Raw genomic sequence first — 26044 nt, forward strand, 5'->3', positions numbered from 1 at the left:
TCCTTCCCATTCCTCCTCTGTGTGTCCTCCCCACAGTGCTCGCCAAACTATTCGGGAATTGGTTGGGACTTCGGTCCTGGCCAAACCAGAGGGAAAATGTCTCATAATGGGAAAAACAAGACAGCAGCCCAGGCGTTCCCAGGTCTCTGGCCCTCCAGAGCCTGGCCTGGCCTGGTGGCCGAGCTGCCACTGGGAGCCTGGGCCTGAGGGCTCACGGCCCCTCACCAGGGGCTCCCTGGTCCCGGGTGGCAAATGGACTTAAGGGACGCCTGGGGACTTTTTCTCCCCACTCACACCTGGGACCAGTCCTGGACTCAAAAGTGAGTGCAAGGTCACCGTCAGGGCTAGCTTCCAGTATGAACTTTGCTGCAGGCATAACTTGAGCAGCTGTTGGTTTGACCTGACTGTGGAGGGGGCAGAGGAGAAGGTCGGAAGGGCTGTAGTTGAGGATCTGGGGGATGTGGCTTCTAAGGGCAGAGCTGCTGCTGACCCCAGGCAGTCCCTGCTGGGCTGGGGACTCAGATTCCCTATCTGTTCGATGAGCTGTGGGTCAAGACCAGCGGGCTTCAGATTTTTTTGACTGTGACCCACAAGCACACGCACACACACACACACACACGTCTGACCTGAGCATCCAGCACACGCAACGTGCGTAACTGAACAGAACAATAGGCACCCCAAGGCTGTCCCTCCTACTCCGTTTAAAAAATGCTAAGTGGACCGAATGACCTACTGACTGTAAATCCACCTACAGTCCTTGGCTCTAGCCCTGCCTTTCTAAGCATTCTCTAGCCACTATTCGAGGTTGCCATTAGGACCCAAATATTTCTCAAAAGAGAAGAATGTGAACGCAAGAATGTGAAGAGCAAACTCTCACCCTGCTATGGTGTCCCAGCAGACACCAGCACCCACTTGGAGGCACGGAGGATGTGGGTTCCTCAGCGGATGTGCCCTCCCCCCAGCTGCCCCCTCCCCTGGACCGGGCCCCTCCCCATTACCTTTTCAAGTGTTCCAGCAGGAAGAGGAAGGTGATGAGGTTGGGGTCTGGCAGGGAGCGGAGCAGGTGCATCATGCAGTTTTCCTTGGCAGCAGGGTCTGACAGGGCTGTGGGGAGAGAAGGGGCTGGGGCGGGGCTCGGCTCTGGGCAGGGAGGCCTTAGCCAGCGCCCTGTGGTCAGGAGGCTACGGGACACTGCGGGAAAGCCCAGGCTGCAGGGGGTCAGGGGAGCAGACCCTGCAGGGAAGGGCCTGGTATTTCCCCAACAGTGGGCTATTGGAGGTTCCTACAGGAGGCCCCACCACAACCTGTAACTCAGCCAGGAGGCAGGCTGGTGGTTCAGCAGACACTGTCCTTCCCCTCCCTGCAGAAGCCTTTGGGGCTGGAGCCATTCCCCATACCTGGACTGTAAGGCTGAGTTTAAGACAGTGATGTCATGGCATGAATGTTCTCTCTCTCTTTTTTTGGCCGCACCGCGCGGCTCGTGGAATCTTAGTTCCCTGACCAGGGATCGAAACCAGGCCCTCTGCAGTGAGAGCACAGAGTCCTAACCACTGGACCACCAGGGAATTCCCTGAATGTTCTTCTTCAAGTACCTCCGCTGCCGGAGCCCAGCAGTGAGCTGCCTTCCATGGGCTCCTCATTCCTGTGATCCAACCCAGGAGAAGACAAGGCAGGAGGGATGCACCCAGGCCAGGATTTGGCCCAGGTGGGTAGAGGCCGGGAGCCCTGCCAGCCAGGGCTCCCAGCTTCCTCCCCACCCTGGGCATAGGTCAGAGATGAGACAGTGCTCCTTTTGGAAGGCTCGGTACAGGCCATGTCAAGTGTACGCCTGCTCACTTCTTCTTGGCCCCAGGGCACCAGCGCCTGACCACCCACCTCAGGGCAGATTTCCCTGGGTGCCTGGGTTTCTAGGCAAGGAGGTCAGTGTCCAAAGAGGAAGCACAGAGGGCAGCCCAGAGGGATGAGACGGGAAAGGGGCAGGGGAGAGAGGGTCCAGCCTCCAGATGAGGCCCCAGCAGGCCACACCTTGCCCTCCAGGCCACTCAGCCACACGGCCCTATGCAGTGGGCAGATCAACAAGCAAGGGAAGCCACAGATCTCCTCTCTCGCTCTTTTTTTTTTTGCGGTACGCGGGCCTCTCACTGTTGTGGCCTCTCCCGTTGCGGAGCACAGGCTCCGGACGCGCAGGCTCAGCGGCCATGGCTCACGGGCCCAGCCGCTCCGCGGCATGTGGGATCTTCCCGGACCGGGGCACGAACCCGTGTCCCCTGCATCGGCAGGCGGACTCTCAACCACCGCGCCACCAGGGAAGCCCTCCTCTCTCACTCTTTACTGGTCAGGGAGGCCTGGCTCAGCCCAGCCCTCAGGCCCCCACTGGAGGCTCACCGATGCCCTCCATGAAGGCTGGGTAAAGTCGGTCTGTGAGGAGGGGCTCGGGCAGCTCCCGGAAGTATAGCTTGAGGGTGCCAGCGATGGCGTTGATGTCCATGTCACTCAGCATCAGCAGGATGTCCTTGTTGTCTGTAGGGGAGACGGGAGGTCAGGGGCTGTGCTGGCTGAGCCACCTCCGCCCCCACGCAGCCCTCAGCTGGGCAGGTAGCCCTGTTCCGTCCCTCTATCCATCCTGAGACAGCTTGCCCGGGACACCCCCATGCTGTCTCTGGTCTGCTCTCCCCAGGAATGGCAGGATGTAGGTAGTGTCCACAGGTGGCCCGTGACTCAGCTCCGTGGGGGGAGGGGAGCACAGCTCATCGCCCAGAGTCCTGGAGCCACACTCACACCACGTGTCACATGCCCTCCTTCCAACTGGAATCGCCCCACTGCTAAGCCCCTCTCTGGAAGGCGCTGTGCATTTTTTATACCTAAAGTCATGTTCCGACAAAGCCTCAGCTTCCAGGTGGCACAGAGGAGCCGTGTGCCAGCACGTCCCCAGCCCCCACCCCAGGCTCCCCGAACACGTCTGCCGGGCAGCTGCCCAGGGACACCCACCAGGCCCCTCTCAGCTCCCATGGAATCAGCACTGCCCGGCCAGTTCAGGCGTCCTGACTACTGGGTGTGCTGTTGCTGCAGCCTGAACGGCGAGATAGGGGCAAGAACCAGAAGGGTCAGGCACCACCACCAAGGAGCCCCCAGTCAAAGCGAGAGGCAGCAATGCCCCTCCCAGAGGGCACTGGGGGCCTGGGAGAAGGTGGAGGTGCCCGTGTCAGCCAACCCAGGCTCAAAGCCCTTTAGTTTCCCTGCAGCCCACTGGGCACCAGGGAGCCAGGAACACAGACTCTGGAACCCGAAAGATCTGAGTTTAAATCAGGCTCAAAGCCTATATACTGAGTAATCCTGGGCAAGTGACTTGGCCTCTCTGAGGCTCAGCTTCCTAATCTGTAGCAATGGAGAAGAGATTGGAGGGCAGGGGATCACCCCATGCCATGCTGGGCTGTAGTTCACAGACCGAGGCTCCTCTGCCATTGGCTCGCGGAGGCCTCTCCGTGGAGAAGCCTCCCGCTTCTGCTGCGCTCTCCTCCCAGCCCCACGAGCCTGCCGGAGCGCCCCCTCCCCGTTGCTGCCCAGCTGGGCCTCCCAGACTCACTGGCATCAAAGACGGCCTTCAGCGCCTGGATGTCTGTGGCCACCCCTGATATCCGGTAGATGCCAACCTCCTCGATGCCCCTCTTCTCCACCTCCTCCACGCACTGCCGGACGATGTAGGGCACCTTGGAGCGCTCCCGCCTGGTAGGGAGGGGATGTGAGGGGACGGAGGATGGAGGGAGCCCCCCAGTGATAGCTATATGTACCCCTTCTCTGCAAACCTTGGCCTTAGAGAGCTCTGGCTTCTGGGATCAGGAGGTGGGGGGGCAAGGAGAGGGCTGAGAAAGAGGCCACGCCACCCCACCCCCCAACAGCCTGCCTGCAGCTGAGGGACAGCAGGGGACAAAGGTGGGAGGGAGGAAGTTTTAGGAGATCAACCCGAAGACTAAAGAAAGAGTGTTCCTCAGAACAGAGGGCTCAGATTCAAATGCTTTGGGGACACCCAGCAGGTTACCTACAGAGGGGGGTGGGCCAGGTCCTGGAGACAAGGGGAGGGCAGGGGGGCTGAAGGGTGCCCTCTCCCAAGGAGCAGCCACTCCTGGATTCCAGCCTGCCACCGTCACACCAAGACACGGGCCTACCGGTGTCAGACCTTCCCACCTATTACAAGAAGCTGACCATCCGGGATCTTCACGTGCAGTCTCCCAATGCTTAAGTGCTAGCTCATTTATTTCTAAAGCATCGTGTGAGGCAGAGAACACACCTCTGCAGGCCACTTTTGCCCTCCAAACTGGCCGTGGTGACTGTTGAACTGGAAAGTGATTGTCGAGGGGCCAGACAAGGGCGGGGGGCCTGGAGGGCAGGGCTGGCAGGGACCCCGGGCGCAGCACCTACTTGGTCACCACGCTGATCTTCACACCGAAGACGCCGGTCTGCTTTTTGGACGGGGTCCTCTTCAGGCTCATGTCTCGGCTGGTGAATTTCATGGAGAATTCCACTTTGATCTGGTTGGGGGCAAGGCAGGTACAATCCCCCAGGGCATGAGTGCCCAAGGAGTGCCCCCCAGGACTGCAAACAAGGGCTACCTCTCCCACCCAGGGCTCCCTGAAACACCTACAGGGTGCGAGCGAGAGGGGTGGAGGCAGAGGAGAGGGGGGAGGGGCGGGGGTCCGACAGCCCCCCAGGGCACCAGCAGAGGCCAGGCTGCCCACCCAGTGTGCAGACACTTCCTATCTCTCTGGGCTCACCCCATTCATCTCGATCACATCTGTGTGCCAGTGCTTCGTTTCTACAGTTTGTGGATCCAGCTGCAAAGAAAGAAAGAGAGAGAACGTGAGAGAGAGAGAGAGAGATGACAGCTGAGACCAAGCCAGAGCTCTCCCTGCTGCTCAGCCACAGCTCACAAGTTGGCTAAAAGGTCAGGAAGATGGAACTGGGGGCTGATGCTTCTCTCGACATCAGTCCTGCAGGGGGCTCCAGCCCCCAGGCCCCTCCTGCCCTGGCTAGTGCAGGACTGCCCCCACTCTGGGAGGGAGGTGGGGCGCGCTCTTAGGCACATTCACCCATCACCTCTCATTCACTCCTGACCCCACCCTGCGAGACGGGTATTATCACCCCATTTCACAGACGCAGAAACCGAGGCTCACAAACCATCAGCAACTTGCTCAACTTCCTGAACTGGAGTTGACAGCAGGGGACGCAGCCCGTGTACCTGGAGGTGGCGAACGGGAGGCGGTGCCACATAGAGGTGAAGAGCCCTGGGTCTGAATCCCAGCTCTGCCACTGCCGACTGTGTGACGTTGGGAAGTTTTCACCTTGCTAAACCTCATTTGTTTCAGCTGTTCACTGCAGCCAGTAAAGAACCTGCCTTGCTGGACTGTCGTGAAGACTCAGTAAGATAACGGGTAAACGGCTGGTCTCCCAGAAAGCAAACACTCCGTAGAGGAGGCCCCCAGACTGGGCAGGAGCCCCAGGGAAGTGGGGATGGCAGGGGGAGGCGCAGAGACATCCACAGGTGATCAAACGGGACTCTGTTTCTCTGGTTCAGTGGCCTTCAAACTGTTTTCCCTGTGCATCCGTAAAGTCATCTGGAAAACCAGTGCACACCCTGGCACATTCTTAAGTCAACATGTGAATGTTTCCAGAGCAAGTTTAAATAGCTGCAAAGAATATAATTTCCAGAATAATGTAAATATTTACATCTTAAAATAAAACTGTTACATCATTCTTTTAAATGTATTCAGTGGAATCCAAATTCCATAGTGATTTGATATCCACCATCATCCATTTAAAAAACACATAAACAAGTTCTTCTTTCCCTTGTAGAAACCCTGCAACGTTCCTTTTTCTCTTTGATTTTGTGTTTCTAGTCTATTTCTCCCAAAGAATTATGCCCTAGTTTGCATTTTTCTTTTTTAAAGTCTTTTATTCCTCACCCTATTATATTTTGCTTCAACAAAAATGTCTGTATAAATGGAAATGAAAGATCTCCTGAGACCACTAGGCTCCAAATGTTCGAAACATGTTCTGGGTTAGTTATTACAACGATTAGCAGGACATAATAAAAAATTTGACCAACACAGTACAAATTTTAATAAATATTCAGCAGCAAAGTACCATCCTGGTGGAATTGCATCACTTAATGAGATGGGTAGAGCATTTTTTCTGTTTTAGTTCAATGTATGTATACAAATATTTGCTAGGGTGAAATGGGGTTTTAGCATCAATACTGTTTTAATTTTTATTTCATTTTTTTAATTAAAGTTTTATTCTAATGAGACTCCACCAAGATTTTTACCCAGGGAGTGACATGATTTAATTAGCATTTAGTATTGCTTAAAGACCTTGGTTTTTTTTTTTTTTTTTTTTTTACCCTGGCCGCACAGTACAGCTTGTGGGATTTTATTTCCCCAACCAGGGATAGAACCCATGCCCCCTGCAGAGGAAGCGTGGAGTCTTAACCACTGGACCGCCAGGGAAGTCCCTTGGTTTGGTGTTTAAAGATGTAAAGGATGAAACATCTTGTTCACATACAGTAGATGGGGCTGAACCTCTTTCCTCTGTATTTGCTTTAAATTGCATAGATACCTATTAGCAATATTTATCTTAAATGATCTCAGCTGACCATTTCCATCACTTTTGTGGAAAGAAAGAACTGGAAACCACGTGACTTGTGAAAGGGTCGGAAACCCAGCTTTTAGAGTCTTTTACTTTCTCAGCTCCTACATCAGCACTTCAAGTGGCCCCTCTGTTGCCACCCAGGAGGCCTGGGAGCCCTGAGCCGAGTCCCCCAGGAAGCCTCGGGCTCCGCTGCAGAGCGAGGTGGTGGTGCAAGGCCCTTCTCTGGCGGGTCGCTTTTTGGCAATAGCTCTGGCGGGAGCTGAGGATCTGCAAGCTGAATGCTTTAAAACTCTTCTGCCCTCATACCCCTGGACCGTCTCTGCAGTCCCAGGGCATGTGCACCATAGTCTGAACACTGCTGCTCTAACAGGCCCCTCGCCACAAAGGAAAGCTGGACCCGAGTCAGTCCAGGGTGGGCTGGGCCCCGGTGCTTCTTACAGCTCAAGGTAAGACCCCCGCACCTTCTATCACCCACACACCCGCTGGGGACAGGGGGCACCCAAGCCTCCGACAGGGTCTGGGCCCTCCATCTGGGCCCAGGCCCAGCCTGGAGAACAGGACAGAGGGAGAGTGGTGTGGAGAGGACTGAACACCTCCTCAAACATGCTAGGGAAGCGTGTGGGACTCACAGCCCGGCTGCTGCCCCGACTCTCTATTCTACAAGGCTCGGGGCCAAGTCCTACTGGGCCCCTGAAACCTTCCTCCCCTAAACTTTTTGTCCCAACCCTCACCAGGCCTGTGGCACAGGCTGCTCCTTCCACTTCCTTCATCCCCTCCTGAATCCTGGGTCTTGGACACAGGGCCTTGGTCTGTCCCCAGCCCTGACCTCGAGCAGTGGCCACCTGGAGTAGAGAGATCTCCACTGCTCTTCGTCAACTGGGGCAGATACTACCTTGGGACACACATTCTGGAATGACCACCTGCTTCTAATGCAGCTCTCTCCAGTCATCAGCATAAGCCTCAGGCCAATTCTGTGGTCCTGGCCCCTAGTGCCCCTCCCCTGCCCCAGCCTCCCATGACCTGGCACCTCCTGTGGACTGAGCCAGTGGTCCCTCCCTGGGCCCTTGAGTGCTATGTGGACATAGCCCAAGTGGGGAAAGTGCAGGGAATGAGAGTCAGACCGACCTGGGTCCAAATGTTCACTCTTCCACTCAACTGTGTGAATGTGGGTAAGTCACTTAACCTCCTGGCACCTCAGTTTCCCTACAGGGGTGTCCATACCTGCCTCAGAGTGTTGCTATGGAAAATAGTAACAGCGACTGATGTGTGGTGAGCTATTTCCTGTAAGTCTGGCTCTATGACAAACCCCTGACATACAGCATCTCAATCAATCATCATAACAAGCCCATGAGGTGTAAGCCTTTCTAGCTGCTCCCCTTCTACAGATGAGACACCAAGGCTTAAAGAGAATGAGGAGTTTGCCCAGTGCTCCACATCTAGGCAGTGAGAGCTGGGGTACAAAATCAAGTATCCCTGACTCGCCCCAGCTAAGCCTGCAAGATCCTACCCAGCCCAGCTGGGTGTACTGCACCTAGCCAGGCATCCTTGCCTCTTGCAAGGCAGCTGCTGTGATCATTATTTATCTAGAAAGGAGACATCGGCCCTCCACGGCCTGGCCCCACAGGCTGACCTGGGTGCTGGCAGGCCAACCCCAGTACGATTCTTTCATTCCTTCCCTCCCCATCACTTCTATTCCAGCTGCCAAGTAGCAACCCTACATTTTCCTGGGAACATCTGAGACAGGGCCTTAGCAAGCCCTGATGCTAGGGCCTAATCCCAGCCCTGCTTCTTCCAGAAAGCCTTCCCAGATAACTCCAGGCCTCAGGAACCTTCAGTTCCCCTCTGCCTCCCTGCCACGCTAGGACCCCGTCCCCTGCACAGTTTGCTCTTGTTTCAGCCTGTCTGAGGCCAGGTCTGGGTAAGGTGGCACTGTCGTGTTTTACTGTGAGTCCTGCCACCGCCCTATGCCAGATCCCGTCTGCAGGTGCGGCCCTGCCACCCGCGTGGGGAGGCCTGCCCAGCCCCTCGGTGCCCTGACAATGAAGCCCTGTCTCCCAGGAGGCCAGCAGCCTCCAGAAACCAAGTCTATTTCAGGATGTCATTTAAATACAGAGAAGGGAGGGTGCAGAGTAGAGAGGGACATGGCACATTTTCCAGAGGAATAATGCTGTCTGAATTGCTGTGGTTATTTATAACCCCTGGGAAATGTGGACTTTGCTATTTCCTGATTAGATTAACGCTGGGGGTGGAGGAACCAGCTCCCTGGATGTCAGTGGACAGGAACACCTGACCGCTCACCCTCCAGTCCCAGCCGATAGGTGCTGTGCCCCCCCGCCTGGGGACCAGGTACCAGGGGGATACCAGATCACCTGAGGTAGTGACACAGATGGGGCTGCGAAGGGCCAGGCTGGGGAAACCCCCCAAGAGGGGCCCCTCCTTCACCACACAGGTAACAAAAACGCAGTGGGGCTCCCCCCGAGGAGCACAGGCAGGAGACAGAAGCAGGCCATAGAACATCCCGGAGAAAGTTATAAATGAGTGGTTGAACACAGCCTCTGGGAGCAGCTCGATTATGTCCTTTTTGCCTTTGCATTTAGACCTGGTCAGGTCATGGCTGCACATTCAGACCTCTCCTGTGGAGAAGCCGCTGCCCTCTGGGACTGATGTCCCCGAGAGAACCCCCCAGGTCCCCTGCAACAACATCCTGGGCCCCCGCTGGGAATCCTGCAACCCAGGCAAGGAGTCCACAGCGTCTGAGAGAGAATCTGGCAGGTGGCTGGGATGCTGCCTCACGTTCCTGGACCTCGGCAGCCTCACATCTAGGACAGGAAATGGGCTCCCCAGCCTTGCAGGGGGCTGAGAGGATTTGAGGCCCTGAGGCCAGGGGAGGATGCTCTATGTGCACCCAAACACCCCCCAGGTGGTGGGTGCGGCCTTTGCTTCAGGAATGTCCTCAGGGGTCTCTTCTGAGGGGTCTAAGCCCTTCCTCCCACCCGTTTCTCCCCAGCCTGGGGTAGGAGACCCTAATGTTCTCCTCTCTGGCTCCAGAGCTGTTCACGGCTACTTCCTAGTGCTTGGGATTTCGGAGGCACCAGCGAGTTTGGGGGCCCCCTTCCTGCTCCCCCTAGTAGGTGACAGAGTCCTTTGGATCGTGGGCACGGTCCTCCCACCATCCCACACTCCCTCCGCCACGCAGCTCGCCCCTCCCTGCGGGCCCTCACGGGGGCTCAATCCACAAGGAGGGGTCAGTGTGGGATAACCTGTCACAACCGGCAGCTATGGTCCCAGCACAGAACACAGAGCAGCGGCACAGTTACTTTGGGAGGTAACACGGGGGCTTGCGGGTGACAGGGACCCGTGAAAACAGTATTCACCTGGGCTCCCAAGGGCTCCCAGACCCCACTTTCCCACCCTGTGGCCCCTTGGCGCTGAGCCTCTTCCCTCAAAACCTCACACTGTCATTTCCACAGCACAGGCCCTGAGGAAGCCCACCTCCTTGTGCACGACCCCTGACCTCCTGTCCCTCTTGGGCCTGGTCCCACGCTTTCTTTCGTTGAGCACTGCTCTACCCTCTGCCCTCTGGGCCTGGGGCCTGGCATCCTGGGCCTGTCCTGGGTTGGTGGCATGGACTTCACTCGAAGCCCAGAGTTGTTTTGGGGGCTGATAAAAACTAAGTGCAGTAAACCATAGTATAGCTGAAGTTGTCACCCTCACAGGTGAACAGGACACCGAATAGAAGGCAGAGGTGTGGCTGTGTTTTGGGGACCCGGCCGGAGGCTGAGCGCTGGGCCGTGGAGACCAGGCCCTGAGCCGGGTGTTTTGTCTGACGGGGGGACATTTCCTGTGGCTCCCAGGTCAGTGGCCACGGTGGCGGCCCCGGCTGGCCTTCTCCTGCCCTCCCCCAAGTGCATGCACGTGCTCTGGGCTGGTCCCCTTGGGACACCAAAGCCAGCCTGTCATTGGGGCAGACCACAGGCGTGAGAGGCACGGTAGGGCTGGCAACTGGGGGAACAAACAGGGCACTGCCAAGAGCCTGCCCCCCTCCCCCCCGCCCCGGGAAGGGTACTGGAGGGTTCCGTCAACGTGGCCGCTTGAGAGAAACTCAAGAGAGGCAGGGCGGAGTGGGAGGGGGCGCTGGGGCCTGTATCCTGGCTTCCAGCTCAGCAGCTGGTTGAGGGGAGACCAAGGTCAGCCTCAGTAAACTGAGCCCATTTTCCCAGGGGCCGGGCCCCCCCACCATAAGGTCAAGCAAGCTCTGTCCCTGCAGCCCTGGCCCTGCAGGGTCGGGCACCCTCTCCAGGACAGCCACACGGAAGGCCTGTGCACACTGTCCTTCCAGGCACCGGGATGAGGCCACTTCGCCTCCGCTTGCCTCCCCTGCCCCCCGGAACTGTGCAGTTCCCTGAGGCCCACGCATGGGAAGGGTTTAGCAGCTCTGAATGAGGCGTTTACTGAAGCCAGGTTAGCCCTGTAGAACCCACTGTGACCTGCCCCCCCAGCGCCCTGCATTCTAGGGCTCAGCCTCCTCTGTGCCGCCACGCTTTTAGCCCTCGGGCCGGCACAGCTGCAGACAGAACTGGGAGAGGGCCCGTCTTGCCCCGAGCCCCGGGGACCCGTCTTCCCCAGAGTTGGCCTGCCCTCCACGGCCTGCCCGGCCTGGAGACTTCACCCCAGAGCCAGGCCTCAAACCAACAGCCAGCAAGCTGTCCCGCCCAGCTCAGGGCCACCAGCTGACGAGCACAGGGTCACTCTCGGGAAAGGGACTGGTCAGGGCTAAAGCAACACAGGGGCAGCCCCCAGCAGCCCTGTCCCCAAAGGGAAGGGGCCACCTTAGAGGTCAAAGTCCCAAGCGAGGGGCTCCCCCAGGCATGACCGGGAAGTCTCATGCAGCTGCCATGGAAAGAAAGGCCAAGGGCTTTAGGACTGCCGTGGGCTCGGTGGCCTCCCTCCAGACTTACCGTGGTTTGGTAAGAATTATGAAAGTCCTTCTCTGAAGCTGAATTCATGCTCCCTGCCCAGGCCAGGAACACCGTCTGGGCGCAGAGCCTGCTGGTGAGAATGCGGCTCGGCAAAGCCACTGCCCGTACCCGCTCTGAGGGGCCTCTTGATGGGCTCTTCCCAGGCCCCACGTGCTGGCCCATTTCTGTGCACAGCTTGCTAGGCTGGGTTCTACACCCCCGGAAGCTCCCCATCGAGGGCACGCAGCCTTGACCCCAGTGGGGCCCCATGACCACCCAGACAACCAAGAGATAGCCGCAAACCCGAGTGGGCCCTGGGCCTCCTCCTTGGCGGGGGGCATGATGGCTAAAAGCACTTCCTGCACTAAGCCACTCAGTGGGACCTCACCGTGTCACCCTCTGAGCCTAACAGCACCTCGTGGGTTATCACCTAACTCACATCATGAGCTAAGAATGATGCCTGGTACTCAGCACCGGATCAAAACATGTCAGCATCACTAAAACTGGGCTTAAACTCCCCAGTGGCTTCCCGCTGCACTCAGATTAAGGCTGCTGCCCCCTCTGTCCGAGGTCACTTCCTATGCTCCACACAGCCTCTGCCTGCCTCTGAACACACCATGGTCCCCCCAGGCTGCGGGGTTTTCACCTCTGCCTGGAAGGCATTGTCCCCGGATCTTTCAAGAATCCTTTTTGTCACTGAAATCTTAGTTCAGAATTATCTCTTCAAGCAAGGCCTCTCCCCTCTGTTTATTATCTGATCTGCTACCCAATTTCATCTTCCTGCAGTGCTTGTGCAGCATAAAATGATCTCATTTATTGCCTGACTCTCCTATGGACAGCAAGTTCCCTGAGAGCACGGCCTCTGCCTGGGCTGCCTCTGGAGAGCCCAGCACATGAAGATGCGCCATCAACATATTCAGAGACCAAATGAACAAAGTGGGTTATGCAGGCTGGAGAAAGCAATGCCCTTTGTTCGGGACAGGGGTCGAGAAGCCCCACATGCCTGCTCGCCTCTCTCCTCCCGTGCTCAGTGAATGGCTGGCCGTGGCCCAGGGGCAGCCCTGTGACCTCTTCCACCCAGACTTTCCCAGCATGTTGAGAGTTTAAGGCTTAGGCGTAGGAATCTTGAGACGTGGCCAAAATCATCATATGAACTGGATCTAGGAGATCATCCTGTTCAGCTCCTTCATTATACTGATGCCAGAGAACCAGAGAGGTGAAGCGATCTGCCCAAGGTCACACAGCAAGTTAAGACCGTAGACTCAGGATTAGAAAAACGAGGCCTCTTGACTCCTACCAGCCCAGTGCCCTTCCTTCTGTGGCCTCCTAGGCTACACCAGCCTGAGAGGAGGTGGGGCGCTCCAAGGAGGAGGCCAGAGCACACAGGGGGGCATTCAGGTGTCTGATGGGAAGGGGAGCTGTGGCTGTCGCTGCTCTGGCTGTGCCCATCTGAGGCACCCACCCTGGCTGGGGTCACTGTCCAGGAGAAAGACGGTTCCACCTTCTGGCTCAGGCATGAGTTCCACTCTCTCTCAACCAAAGCAGAATTGGTGAAATCACCGTGGGGCTACAGGGCCCTCCCAGCCTCTCTGCAGCAGACTCCCACCAGCAGCTCCCACGGTCACTTCCCTCTCTAGGCCCACCTTGGGGGACCAAGGACAATGGGGCCTTAGTCTAAGCCTTACTGGGATCCAGGACGGACTCTGGCTTTCTCCCGGGGACTGGGCAGGCAAGTTCCAGGCACGGGGACGTGTGTTCCTTTGGGTGCAAGGGAGCTGTCAGAACACGAACATCTTTCCAACTCCCAGCACGATTTGATGGGGAAAAGGAAGCCAAAATAGCACCTGCGGACCGGCCCCTGACAACCTGGGCATCCAGCAAGGCCACTCAGCAGAGAGCTGGGCCTTTCAGACTTGGGCGCCCTGACCAGCGCCTGGTAACTCCGCCACACCGGCACCTGCAGAAGTTGCTGGGCTCTTTCCAAAACGTCTGCCCTCCTGGGCCTTCACGGCCTCTGGAGAGTCCTGCACCACTGGCCTTGGGCAGAACTGGCAGGCTCAGCTCTCCCTGGTCCAAGGCCAACCAAAAGCTGGGGCACCAAGCCCAGCATGGCTGCCTGGCCAAGCCACCTGTGGACCACAGAGATGCTGGAGAGGGCCGATGCCCCTTCTAACCTCCCCAGGCGCCAAGAAACAGCAGCTTGCCAAGTGCACTCAGAGCACGGGTTCCTACCTGGGTATCCGTGACCCCCCCTGAAACAGCATACAGTTTGTGCATATGCGTGGCTCTGGGTCTGGGTGGAGCTCCATAACTGTCATCACATTCTCAGAGTCGAGGACTCCTGCTCTGTGGAATCAAACAGGCCTCTTGGGAGCCAGCTTAGTGGAGAAGTAGGGAACAGGGGGGGTCAGGAGGCCACCCGTGTGGCTCCAGGAGTAAGATCCTCTCCCTCTAGGCAGTACCTATGCTGGCTGCAGGGATGCAGGGAGGTCTCACTACTCCCCCTTCCAAGCCCCCAGCCAGCCAGCCTGGTCACAGTCCTGGCCCACACAGAGGCCAGGGAGGAAATGGCTGGCCGCAGGGGTCTCCAGCCCCGCGGAGAGGCACTACTGTCCGCTTCCGACAGCTGAGGGATCGCTATAGGGGTGTGAATGGGCATGTGAATGGTGAAGACAGGATGCAGGTCCCTTCCCTCTGGTAAATAAGGTGATGGGGGGCAGGGTGGGAGAACGGGGGTAGGGAAGAGAGGTGGGCAGCCGGGGCAGGAGAGGTATCTATTGGCGTCTAATAAGGTTTCAAGATCTTTCTTGATGCCCAGAGCCAGATGATGAAGTGAAAGTAAATGAGCCCAAGACATCCCTCTATACCCCGGCACCCTTCTACCCTCAATGCCTGGAACAGCCAGTGAATGGCCGACTGAGCCCTGGGGACAGGCACATGGTTTGCATACCTGATGCTACCTGTTAGGAAACTGTCAGGTTATATTACACACTCTGGGAGGGGTCTGGAGCTGTCCTGCAGTTGCGATCAAGATGACAAAGAAAGGGACCCTCCTGAACCCTAGGCTCCCCAGACTAGTGGCCCAAAGAGGGCTCCCCATCCTGTCTTTCTTTGGGTTGCACCTCTGACCTTCCCTAGAAGTAGAGGGGAGCAAAGCCCACCTCAGAGCAGGTGGACTCGTCCTGGAGCTCAGCAGGAAACATCTCAATTCACCCTGCTGGCCTCTGGTTTCCTGAGAGAAGCTCTTGGGTGGTGGGGAATTCCCAGACCCATGTGGCAACCCCTCGAAGCAGAGGCAAGGTCATCAGGAACCATCCTCAACTCTCCCCCACTCCCCTGGACCCTGCCAGTTCAGCCTGAGTCCCTGCCAGTTCAGCCTGAGTCCCTACCTCCAGCCAGTATCTGGCCTGTTCTGGGTCTGGACGTCTTCACCTTGGCTGCAGGGCAACAGTAGGGGCATGGATTCCTGTCCCTCCCCATCCCCGCTGCCCAGAGACAAAAACTTCTGGCCTGGCCGCTGCTTCCCTGGGGCACTCCTAGCCTCTCTGGCTCCCACGTGACCCCATTAAAACCTTTGGACACTTTGTGGGGTAGGGATGGGATTCCTCGTTCAGTCCTTCTCCCTCCCAAGTGCAACCTAAGGATCTAGAAACAGGCAGGATGGGAGGAAGACCAGGCACTGAGCCTGGTCTTGAGTGTGATTTAAAGCCAAAAAAAAAGGAAAAGGAAAGCAGAAATGTGAAGTTAAACGCTGAGAGCACTGGCAGAACCCACAAACTCAAATGCCACGTGTCTCCTCTGCTCAATGCTTGCACAACAAGCCAACTGCCAAGTCAGAGTCTGGAGTGAGGCTTCAGCCCCAGGACTCTCCTCGGGGACAAGCACAACCCCAAACAGAGCCCCCCACTGAGGACACAAAGGAGAGCCTGTGAGTGGTCCCTACTGCCCCTCTTCCAGCAAGCGCAGACTCCTGGGGCCAGAGGCTCCACAGGCTAACACTGGGCTTTCTCCATTCAAACAGACTCCTCGGCCCCAGCACGGGGTCCCCAGATGACTCACATACACCCCTCTCCAGGCTTCACGAATCTTTAGTTAAGTGGCAGCAGGAGGGCCACAGGTGCCTCAGGTATCCAGAGCATCACATCCTTGTGGCAAAGTTAAATGAGGAGTTAATGAGGTGACCCCTCCTGTCAGGCTGGGCAGTACCTGGCACCCTTCTCCCACCCACCTAAGCTGCTGCCTGATCCCAGCCCCCTCGTCTGGCAGTGAGTCTGCTGCACTGAAAAAAAAATAGGTTAATGCAGCTGGGAAAAGAAGGGAGGTGGGCAGCGGGTCTGGTTCCACAAGCCTGCCTGCTCCCCCACCAACCCCGGGCACAGCAAGGCGGGCACAGCAGGGTGAATGAATGTCCCTCTGTCCCCCACGGTACAGACCCTTGTGTCTGTGACACCAACATACTTTGTCACACAGCAGGAGCTAGAGGACTGAATCACCCGCCGCACAGAGCATCCCAGCGCCACAGCCACCCTGCAGTTGCATTGATGCCAATCAGCTCAGCAGCCCAGAGCCTGGCTGGCCTGCCACTCTTGCCCAGAGGGCACCGTCAGACACAGAAGTGTCAGACGCCACCAGAGGTGAAGCTGGCTAAAGGATTCCTGAAGCGGCTTCTTGGTTTTGCTAGTCACTAATGCCCAGGGAAAAGAACTGAAAGTCTGGAGTTTCAAGGTTTAGAAACTGCCCCCTACCTGCCACCCCCCAACCCCAGCAAAGGGGCAGGTAAACCGGAAGGACTCTGTTTGGCTGGGACTGGGCCAGGAACCTGCTGGGTCACTTTCTCGCCAACCTCTAGGTCTGGAAATGGACAATGAGCTTTGGGCTGGTGTCTGCTGGCCTCAGCAGGGGTTGGGAAGGGGGTACAGGCAGGGGATGGCTCCGGGCTGCCGGGCACAGACAGCTGCCTCAGCACAGAGGGGCTCTGGTAGCAGCTGAGGCCAGCAGGGCTCTGCTAGCCTCGTCCCTAGAGAGGCTGAAGGTGACACAGGGGCCAATGCAGGACAGCTCAAGTTGCTGCCCTGCCCAGCACTTTCCAGGACTGATGTCCCCGCTGGGAGGTCACGTATGCCCCGTTGGAAGAGGATGAAAGTAGATAAGGAGACAACGGGCCCCAGATCACATCCTCTTGCAGGTGCCAGGAGCCTCTATGCTGGCTGGCAGTGAGGACCTGTGCAGAGGGACCCCCCTCGGGCCCCCACGGGAGGGCTTTTAAATCCCCCCCAGCAGCACAGACTAGCCAAGCCTCTGTTATCACTACCTCGAAGGACAGGCATGGCCCTGGCCAGCCGGGACAGGCACCCTGAGACATGTGCTTAGGTGGTTAATCTGGTCTACGGTTACCAAGCGCTCACTGTGTGCTAGGCGATGGCCTGGCTCCTCCTCAGACGCCCAATGCCAGGGCCCAAAGCCAGCCCTGCGGCAGCCTGCCCAGCTGCAGGACAGTCAGCTTCTATCTCAGACTTTCATCCCCGCCCAGGTCTGGGGCGGCAGGCAGGATGGGCAGTCTGCCCTGGCTCAGCTTGGTCTGAGCTGCCTGCTGGGTCAGGAAACCCCTGGCACACTGACTGAGTTGCCTGGTGCCTGACTAGCACTGGGCCAGCAGGCCTCTGGGTGGTCCCTGAAGAGGTAGCCTATAGCCCCCAGACCCGGCAGCACCGCCAGCTCCCCACAACCCCAAAGAAACCTCACACGGCCGGTGGTACTGAGGTGCTTCCGCCGGTGCCCCTCTGCAGAAGGGGCGGCCACTGGACGCAGGGGGTCGGGCTTGGGCTGGGCGCTGTAGGGGAAACTGAGACCCAGGAGCCCCTCGCCCCATCTGTTCATATTTCTACCCGCAGAGGCGCAGAAAGCAGGCAGGCAGTCCTCTCCCACAGGAGACAGCCCCCCTCTTCCTGAGACAGGGACAGAGGCAGAGAGAGCGGGGCTCGGAGGCTGGGGTAGCAACAGCGTTCATCATCACGTTAAGGCCACTGAGAGCCAACCCCAGCTTACCCCAGCCTCTGTCCCAGGGTCCCTCAGTCAGGTAGGAGGCGCAGTGAGCTCCGAGAAGGGGCCGCCCAGAGCCCCAGCAGGCCCCCCGCCCCCCTCAGTCCCTCTCGCCCACCCTCGCCGACCCCTCGAGCCCCTCGGGCACCTTCTGGCGGAGGAGCTTGCTGCGCACGCGGCCCCAGAGCCGCGCGCCGGTGTTGGGGGGCCGCTTGCTCCCCGGCTCCTCCAGCGGGTCCAGGCAGCAGCGCTCCAGGGGTTCGCACACCGCCTTCAAGCTGCAGTCGGGCTGAGGCAGGACGTCTGTCATGCCGGCGGCAGCGGCAAAGCCCGACCCGACGGCGAGCCTGCCCGCGGGGCCAGCTCAGCTCCGGGGACGGGGAGGCGGGGAGGCGGGGAGGCGCGGGCCGCCGGGGCTCCGGAGCCGCTGGAGGGAGGGTGGGAGCGGGCGCAGCCTCAGCCAGCCGCCGGGACTGTTACTCGAGCCGGGCAGGGAAGCGCATGGTGCGGGGCTCCGCTTTCTCCTCCCTCTGCGTCCTCCCTCCCCGGAGACACCGCTGGAGCAGCAGCGGCTCGCTGGTCCCGGCCAGGCTAGCGGGAGGCCAGCCCCGAGCGCGCGGCACAGCGCCCGAGGCTGCCGGGGAGCCCCCGCCCCCAGCCCCCCCCCCCAGTGGAGGAAGTGACTCAAAAGAGGCGCGGGAGGCTGCCCCCTCCAAAACACCCAACCTCCCGGTTTTAACTCTTGGCAGGCTGGGCCTCCTCCACACCCATCCTTCGGCCCTCCCTCCAGCCCCTCCTAAAGTAAGTTTGACAAGCAGCACAACCAGCCAGGCCCTTCCCCTCTAGAGCCCTGGTTAACCCCTTCCCCACCAGGCGGCGCCTCGCTGCTGGGGTGTCTGCGGGAGGCTGGGGGAAGCCAGAGGGGGTCTGCAGAGCCCAGGGCTCAGGGCCAGGAGCCATCAACAGCTGCCCCTGTCCCGGGCAGAGGACCAGTCCTGCCCCGGGGTTCTACTCCTGCCCCAGATGCCTCCCTCAATGCCAACTCAGTGACAGGGCCCGACCCGCGTGGACTCCTGTGTAAAGGATAAAGAAGACCCCTAGCTGGGCAACCTCCTGGGCTTTAGCAGCCCCAGAGGGAATCAGCTACTATGGACCTTCTCTGGGGACATGAGCAAAAAAATCCAAGGACGACACGGGTTACAGATGCCCAGCAAGAGGTGCTCCTCTCACGGGCCACTTCTAACCATCACTGGTGCCCTTCACCAGAAAAGCCAAAAAAAGGGCTGTGCTGCTGGGGGCAGAGGACGTCCACTGACAGAATGGCAACAAAAGCCACTCTGTGCTGGGTGCCTTGGGATAGAGAACTAAGAACTTGTTCTTGACTCTCAGGTTGATGAATGTTCATTTCACAAGGTAACAAGTCAGTGTCCGGTGTTTGGAGAACAGAGAAAGGCCTGAACCCCAGATGATTAGGGTCCACACACCCCAGAGGCGCCCAGGCATCACACCCTGTAGAGTTTGGCATGGGGGGAGGAAGGAAACCAGTATTTTCGCAGTGCCAACCGTGAGCCGGGTCCCATGCAAAGGGTGTTCAAGTATCTGCTGGCGTTGAAGCCTTGCGACTTCTGTGCCGTTGGTGGTATTGTTTAGAGTTGTGAGGACTGGGGCTCAGGGAGATGAAGTTCTCGCCTGAGGTCACAGAACTGCAGCTGGCTAGTGACAGGCCTTCTCCAAAGGCCCTGGTGCTCACAACCACTGAAGTGTGGCTGGTTCTCTGGATTCGGGGAAAAGAGGTGGGTCAGGCCACCAGGGCAGGTGGGTCGGGGCCCAGAAGCAGCCCCTGGCGTCTGGAATGCACCTGCTGAATCTCAACCAGCGCACACGTCTTGGGGTTTATCATCAGAGCCCGCGGTGCTTTTGCAGAAAGAGGCGGCTTCACCACAGAGGGAGCCAAGCCTTGATCATGACAAGAGACGCCCTTCACCGAGCTTACTATGCGACAGGCACCACGCTAACCCTCCGCTTGGAGTACCTCACTCACTGCTCCCCCAACCTGAGGAAGTATGTCCTCACATCCCCATTTTTCCATCTGAGGAAACTAAGGGTATAGAGAAGCTAAGCCACTTGCCCAGACCAGCCTGGGCCAGGCCACGAACAGAGGTCTGGCTAGGCCCTCACCACTGTGATATCCCAGTGTGGCAGGGTCTGGTCCTGTGCTGCCTTCTGCCTGGAGGTGAACGTGGAGTCCTGGAACTCTGCTGGACGCTGGTGGTCCCTGCAGGGTGGCTGGGCCAGCCCCATCTCTTCTAGGGCTCCATGCTCCACACCTGCTTCTGCACAGTGCAGACAGGGCTGGGCCGCCAAGGCTGCACAGAGCCTCCTGCTACCTGAGCTAAAGTTGCCCAAAGCCAGTGCAGCTAAGTGGGGCAGAGCCACAACCGTTTTCCCAGTAACCCCTGAGTGGGACGGGGAGACCCACCAAGGCAGGGACATGCCTGTGTCCCCTGCCCAGCCGGGGCCTGAGCCACCCTTCTTGACCCACCCCTGACCTGTTCTCCCAGGGCACCTGGGGGCCACCTCTGAAGAGAATCTCCCTCCAGCCCCATGAGTGGCCAGCAGCTGCCCCCACCAGCTGCACAAAACCCACCTCCTCCAAGGGTTCACCCATTCCTGTGGTCTTCACCTCTTCATCCCAGTGATTTCATTCAAGAGGTACTGACTGAGGGCCTGGCTATGTGCCCAACCCTGGATAGGGGCTGGGGAATCACAAAGATGAATCAAAAGGCTGTGCTTGACAAAGCTGACAACCCAAAAGAGGAGAGGAGACAAAGGCTTAAACACCTCTTAACAGGAGGCAGAAAGGCATTCATGCATCTGGCATTTACCAATCGCGCACCTACCACACGTCACACCCAGATGGACAAAGCATCATTTTTGCCCTCAAGAAACCCAGTCTTATGCCGCAAGAACAGCACAGATCAAGTGCCATGAAAGCTGAGAGAAAGGAGAGGAAAATTCTAGCCAGAGAGAATCAGGGAAGGCTTCCTGGAGGAGGGGTTGGCGTGGGCCAAAAGAGAAAAAAGGATCACCCTCCCTGGCTTTGCTCTGCATCCCTCAGCTAATGGGCAAGTGCTGGTTGTGTAACTGGCCAGTAAGGTGCCATTATAATTGCTAACCACGTTCACCTGCTGCAGACACATGGTGCGTGCTGGGCACTGCCAACTGTTAACTTCAGAACTGGCCCCTCACTGGCTTTCTAAGGTTCTCTGTCCTCTATCTGGGTCACATGCCACAGGATGCAGTTTGGGGGATGTTGAGTAAGGTGCGTCCCCCGCCAGGTGTGCGGGAGAAGGGGGGCAGTGCAGATCCTCTTCCCAAAGCTTTATACTTGTCTGTCTTAGGAACCCCAGGCTCAACACTTGTCTGGGTAAAGCAAGCTCTCATTGGATGAAAGATGGCCAACTGGTCTCCATGGTGACATAAGCACCTTAGCAGATGGATAGCTGTTGGGAGGCTCTTCCCTTGAGATGCTCATCTTTCCTTCCTCCCTGTGGGCTGGGGGTTCTCTCTAGGGACAGCACAGATTTGCCTTCTCTTCCCCAAGCCTGACTCACTGCTTCCTGGAAGCAACGGTCTAGGAGCAGGCTGCAGCAGGGGGGTTGGGCAAGACAAATGATCCTAGCGAGTTCCTCAAAAGCAGCCGTCTGAGTTCTGCTCCCTCCAGCCCACCACAGACCCTTCCTCAGCTTCACTGGGTGGGCTAGGCTCAGGCTGTCCCGGCCACCCTGGAAGTGACGGCACCCCTTTCCCCTCTGTCCATCCTGGCAGAACCGGCCTCTGAGGATGAGCAAGGGCCCCCTGTCTGGATAAACAGAGCCTGGGTGGGAAGGCCCACATGAACAGATGTCGCTGCCTTTGGAATTAAAAACATTCCTAGTAGACTGTCCCATCCTCCCTCACCCCCTCCCCAGGCTCTCTGCCAAAGGAATGAGAGGGGCCGTCCCCAGGGAGGTGCAGGGCAGGACCCTAGGTTACACCGAGGGAGGGGTATACACCTGGGGTGGCTGGGACCGGCCACCCAGCACAGCTATGACTGAGGCAAAATCAGGCTAAAGTGATCAGCAGAGGCATCACTGAAGAAAAAAAAGGTCAACAGGGAATCTATGCAGCCTGAGCTGTGTGGGCAGGAGAGGCAGGGACTGCCACCAGTGCGGCGCGGTGACAGCTGGGGACGGGGACGGCTTCCAGGCAAATCCTCCAGCCTGTGAACGCGAGGAGGAAGTTTCTTTCGCAGAACCCTGGGATGCTGCTGCTACTTCTCTGGAGTGACCTCCTTTTCCCCACTGCAACGACTTTCATCTTCCCTTCAGCCCAGACTGGGACCCTGATTCCCTGCCCCTATCCTCCAGCCAAGTGACTTGAAGGCAGGAAAGGGGGTTTCTGAGCAGCCAGCTAGACCAAGGCCACAGGCACCCCAGCGAGGACAGCCTGGGAGTGAGGGGGAGGGGAGAGCCCCAAAGGGCCACCCGGAGAGGCTGGGTGCAGGAGCGGGAGCCGGAGAGGAGCCTGGGATGGCGCTGAGGAGGACCGAGACGGGTGTGGTCCGGGGTCAGCCAGGTGCGCTCCCTTCAGCCCCAGGGGAGCAGAGCTGGGAGGCAGGGTGTGGGTGGAGAGCAGGTGGCGTGTGAGGCTGGGAGGGCTGCAGAAGGGAAGCCCATGGTGGTTCCTGCCCAGAGACAGGCACCGGAGTCCAGCCCGAGAGAGAACCAGCAGGGCGGGCAGTGCACGGGAGCCTGGGGCCCACGCAGAGGGTGTGTGAGTTGGCAGGGAGGGTGGCACACCGCAGGGAAACTGTGAGAAAGGGGGGCGGGAGCGTCCCTTTAAAATGAATGGCCCTGGGGTCCCTGCATTCCTCACGTGTGTTCTCACCTTGTTCTGTACCGATCCTAACCCAAACCGTGGATCGGAAGGGCAGAGATCTTCAGAGAATGAGAAAGTGAGACCCGTTTATGTTTTTCCATCCACACTTTTTGAGCATCTGCTATGTTCCAGGCCTGCATTAGGCCTGGGGACAGGAACCCTTTGCTCAAAGTCACTGAGTAGCCAACGGCAGAGCTGAGGCTAGAAGCTACTTTTTCGCTCATTTACCCATTCATTCATCACTGACTAGATAGCCACCACATGCCAGGTGGGGAGGACCCTGAACAGGTCACAGCTCACTTGGAGCTGTGAAACTCCAAACCGAGCCCTAGCCAACCCACCGCTGACCCGCCACCCAAGGAGATAAGTGCTAGCAACTGGGGACTCTTCCAGGCATCCAGGCCAGGACTCCGGGGTCTGGGCCCTGCCTGCTAACAGCTGTGCATGGGGTTACAGGTCTCTAAGGCCTGGAGCCTCAACTCTGTAGGTTAGTGGTTACCGGTAGCTTTAGATGGCCACCTGAGAGGGAGTTGGGGAGCGGCTTCCAGGATGTTGGGACAGGCGGCAGCCAGGACTCAAAGGTAGTTGCTCTGCAGCCCAACCTCAAGGTGTACCATGACCCTCCCGTCTCCCAAGGCCTGGCCTTGGAGTCAGAGGGCAGTGCAAAGCACGGGCTGTTCTGCACACAGCCTCACCCTCCACTCTGCCTGGCCACCCCAGGCTGGTGTCTCGAGGGTGCCTGGTGGCTCTAGGAGAGGCTGAGACAGCCACCGGGCTTGCCTGCTTCAGGACTGTCCTAATGTCCTAATGGGCCCTGGCAACTCCTAGTAATTCTCACAGCATATTTGGTCACGGAAAAAGGGTGGAAAATCCACTTGAGCCTTTGGGAACATCTTGTATACCTAAAACAAAACCCACCAGGGATGGAGTGGGTAGAGCACACCCACCACACATCCATCCATTCCTTCCCACACAACTCATGGATGGAACTCACAGCCAGACTGACACCCAGACCCCCTTGGCCGCTTGCCTGCTCCCAGGACGGAGGCAGTATGGCCGGGGTCTCCCAGCACAGCCAGGGGCCTAAGCACCCCAGGGGGCCTCCCAGGCTGCAGACTGAAAACACAACAGCCTCAGGCAGGGGGGTTTGAAAGTAGGTCAGGGTCCGCTGAGCCTCCATGCTTTTTTTCTCTTTTGCTAATATCAAGCAACTCTTTTCCACCCACTCTGAGCTCCAAATGAACAGAAGACAGCTCCCGGGAGCCACGGAACCAGGGTGTGGGTCCTGCCTGGTCACTGTGGCAGCCACTCCCTCTCTCTGGGCTTAGTTTCCACACCTGTCAAACAGGATCTTGGACGAGACAAGTGGTCCGCAGTGAACTTTTTTTAAGCAGAGGATACAGCCCGCTTTCTTTCTAAATGAAACCTTAGGCCAAAGTCTCCCTGCCCCCAATCAGCTAACGGCAGAAGCAGGGAGCAGAGGCCCCTGGCTGAAGTGGGGTTTCAGGGCCCTACCCACTCACACTGCCGTTGTCCACCACTCCCTGCCTTGGGAGCACCTCCTCGGTTGCCCCAGTAATCCCCAAGCCCCGCAGACTCTGAAGCCTCTGGTCCTCCTTTAAGGACAGAGGCTTTAAAGGAGGACAGTTCCCATGAGAACTGCTATTCCTCTACCACGGCCATTGGCCCTCGCTCCCCTCCAGGGTGGGCAGATGTGGAAGTCGGGAGATTAGGGGCTTTTTAAGGAAACTTTTGGGTCAGAGTCCTGGATCCGAAGCTCATGTTTTATCTCTACTTTTCTCCCTGCTTTGGGAAAACTCTGGGCCTCTGCTTTGCTGGTGTGGGTTCCCTTCGGTGGCCTTACAATAGGATAATGCTTATCTCATGGAGTCAGTCTGGTTGGTGTTTTCTGGGTCACCTCCGGCCTGAAGCCAGTGTAGCTCAGCTCTTGCCTCCAAGGGTGTGAGCAGGCTATGCCTCGCTTCCCCTGTGCCAGCCCATGGGGAGCGGGTGGCACCTGGCGGTCAGACCCTCACCAAGAGCCCCCACTGCCCCCACGGCTCGTGCCACGGCCAGGCGGGGCTGGGTGAGGCGCTGAGGTGGGCTGTGCAGCGCCCACAGCGAGGGAGAGCCACACGAGGCGCCCCCGATCAGCATTCACGTACAGCCTCAGCCCTCACTCAGGGAGTCCCTGGCAATTCCCCTACTAAGTCCTTTTCTCAAAGGTTTTGAATAAAATCAAAGACAGGACCATCCCAGGAGGCTGAAGCTGCAGCCTCCGCCAGCAGGGAGGTGAGCGGTTACCGGGAGCGAGCAGTAAGCCAGGTACTGTTACCTCCCAGGACTCATCTGGTCCTTGCACAGGTTTGAGAGGGAACACACAGAGAGGTCACCTCGCTGTTAGATGGTGGAGCTGCGATCAAACCTGGGTCTTCTGCTTCTGAGTCTAGGAGCCCCCGGGGCCCAGAGCTGGGAGAGCACCCTCTTTTGGTTTGTTGAGAGGCGGGATTGTTCTAAGGGCCTGAAGGAATCAGTTCCCAAGGTCCTCTCCAGATCAGCTTCTCTGTGCCTCTCACCTCTCCCAGGTAAGCAGGGGGCATTCCCACGCAGGGCAGGAGGCAGAGGAGACCCGTGCCTCCGTCTGCTTCCTGCCCAATGCTTCCTGTCTCCAGAACCCCCTGGGCGGAGCCCAGGCTCCCAAGATCAGGAACACCCGGAGACGGAGGTAGCTAAGCGGGGGCCGGAAGAGAGAGGTTGTCCTACAAGTGTCGGGAGGCCTTTGGACAGCCAGGGGCAGGATCCTACGAGATCCCCTCTCATAGGATCCTGCCCCTGGCTCTCCCGCATCCCGCTGCCCACTCTGCTCTCCAAGTACAACCGAGCCATCCAGAGACCTGCCTTGAAGAGGGACAGCAGGTGAGGCACTGGACAGTGAACGGGTCTGAAACAGCTCTAGTCACCTGGGCCCTGGGAGGAGGTGGTGTCAGAGGCAGGGAGAGGAACAGTCCTGGTGCCCCCGTCCCTCCCCGTCCGTGTGCTCCTGGGCTGGCGCAGTGGTGATGATGGCAGCGAAGGGAAGAGCCCCCCATGGACCTGCTGAGAGCAGGAGGCAGCACGGATATAGAACACGGCCTCTCGAGGCAGACGCTTCCCCTGGACGTGCACACCCAGCCCAGGCTGAAGGCAGGGGAGGGGTCCATCTTCCAGGGAGAGGCTGGAAAGCCACACCCTGCATGGCCACTGCGGTGTCCCAGGGCAGGGAGCTGCCTAGCTGCCTCCCTGCTGGCAAGTTTTCCCCCAGCTGCCCTTCCCCCCAATCCGAGTCACAACCGGCCACTCTCAGGGGACAGGGCCTGGCTGTGGTCAGTGTGGCCTGAAGGATGCATGGGAGAAGGTGTTAAGGACACCCGGTAATGTCCCCTGTCTTTCCACACAGGGAGGGACCCAGGCACCCAGCTGTGAGGAGCCCAAGTGGAAGGGGTTCT

General features: G+C 58.4%; 2 protein-coding genes and 1 long non-coding RNA gene across 6 annotated transcripts in view; 2 read left to right on the forward strand and 1 right to left on the reverse strand.

Moving 5' to 3' along the window:
- TIMM22 (translocase of inner mitochondrial membrane 22) overlaps positions 1–26044 on the forward strand; it is a 39824-nt gene that overhangs the window by 11774 nt on the left and 2006 nt on the right. The window lies entirely within an intron of this gene.
- The window catches only part of ABR (ABR activator of RhoGEF and GTPase), a 178345-nt gene that overhangs the window by 4615 nt on the left and 147686 nt on the right, over positions 1–26044 (reverse strand). For 3 of the 4 annotated variants that reach the window (XM_060134493.1, XM_060134494.1, XM_060134495.1), the window contains 5 exons: positions 4770–4829; positions 4417–4526; positions 3584–3723; positions 2386–2520; positions 999–1104 (listed from right to left, as the gene is read on the reverse strand). In XM_060134493.1, coding sequence (XP_059990476.1) covers positions 999–1104; positions 2386–2520; positions 3584–3723; positions 4417–4526; positions 4770–4829 — 551 coding nt within the window. Of the gene's footprint in view, positions 1–998; positions 1105–2385; positions 2521–3583; positions 3724–4416; positions 4527–4769; positions 4830–17787; positions 18027–26044 lie in introns of those variants that run through there. The other variant, XM_060134497.1, reaches the window with a different exon arrangement.
- On the forward strand, positions 4689–5748 carry LOC132511363 (uncharacterized). Its single transcript, XR_009537601.1, has 2 exons — positions 4689–4939; positions 5149–5748. It is a non-coding gene; the product is annotated as an uncharacterized LOC132511363 (long non-coding RNA).

This window comes from Lagenorhynchus albirostris, chromosome 20, assembly GCF_949774975.1.
Source record: "Lagenorhynchus albirostris chromosome 20, mLagAlb1.1, whole genome shotgun sequence".
Taxonomy (NCBI): domain Eukaryota; kingdom Metazoa; phylum Chordata; class Mammalia; order Artiodactyla; family Delphinidae; genus Lagenorhynchus; species Lagenorhynchus albirostris.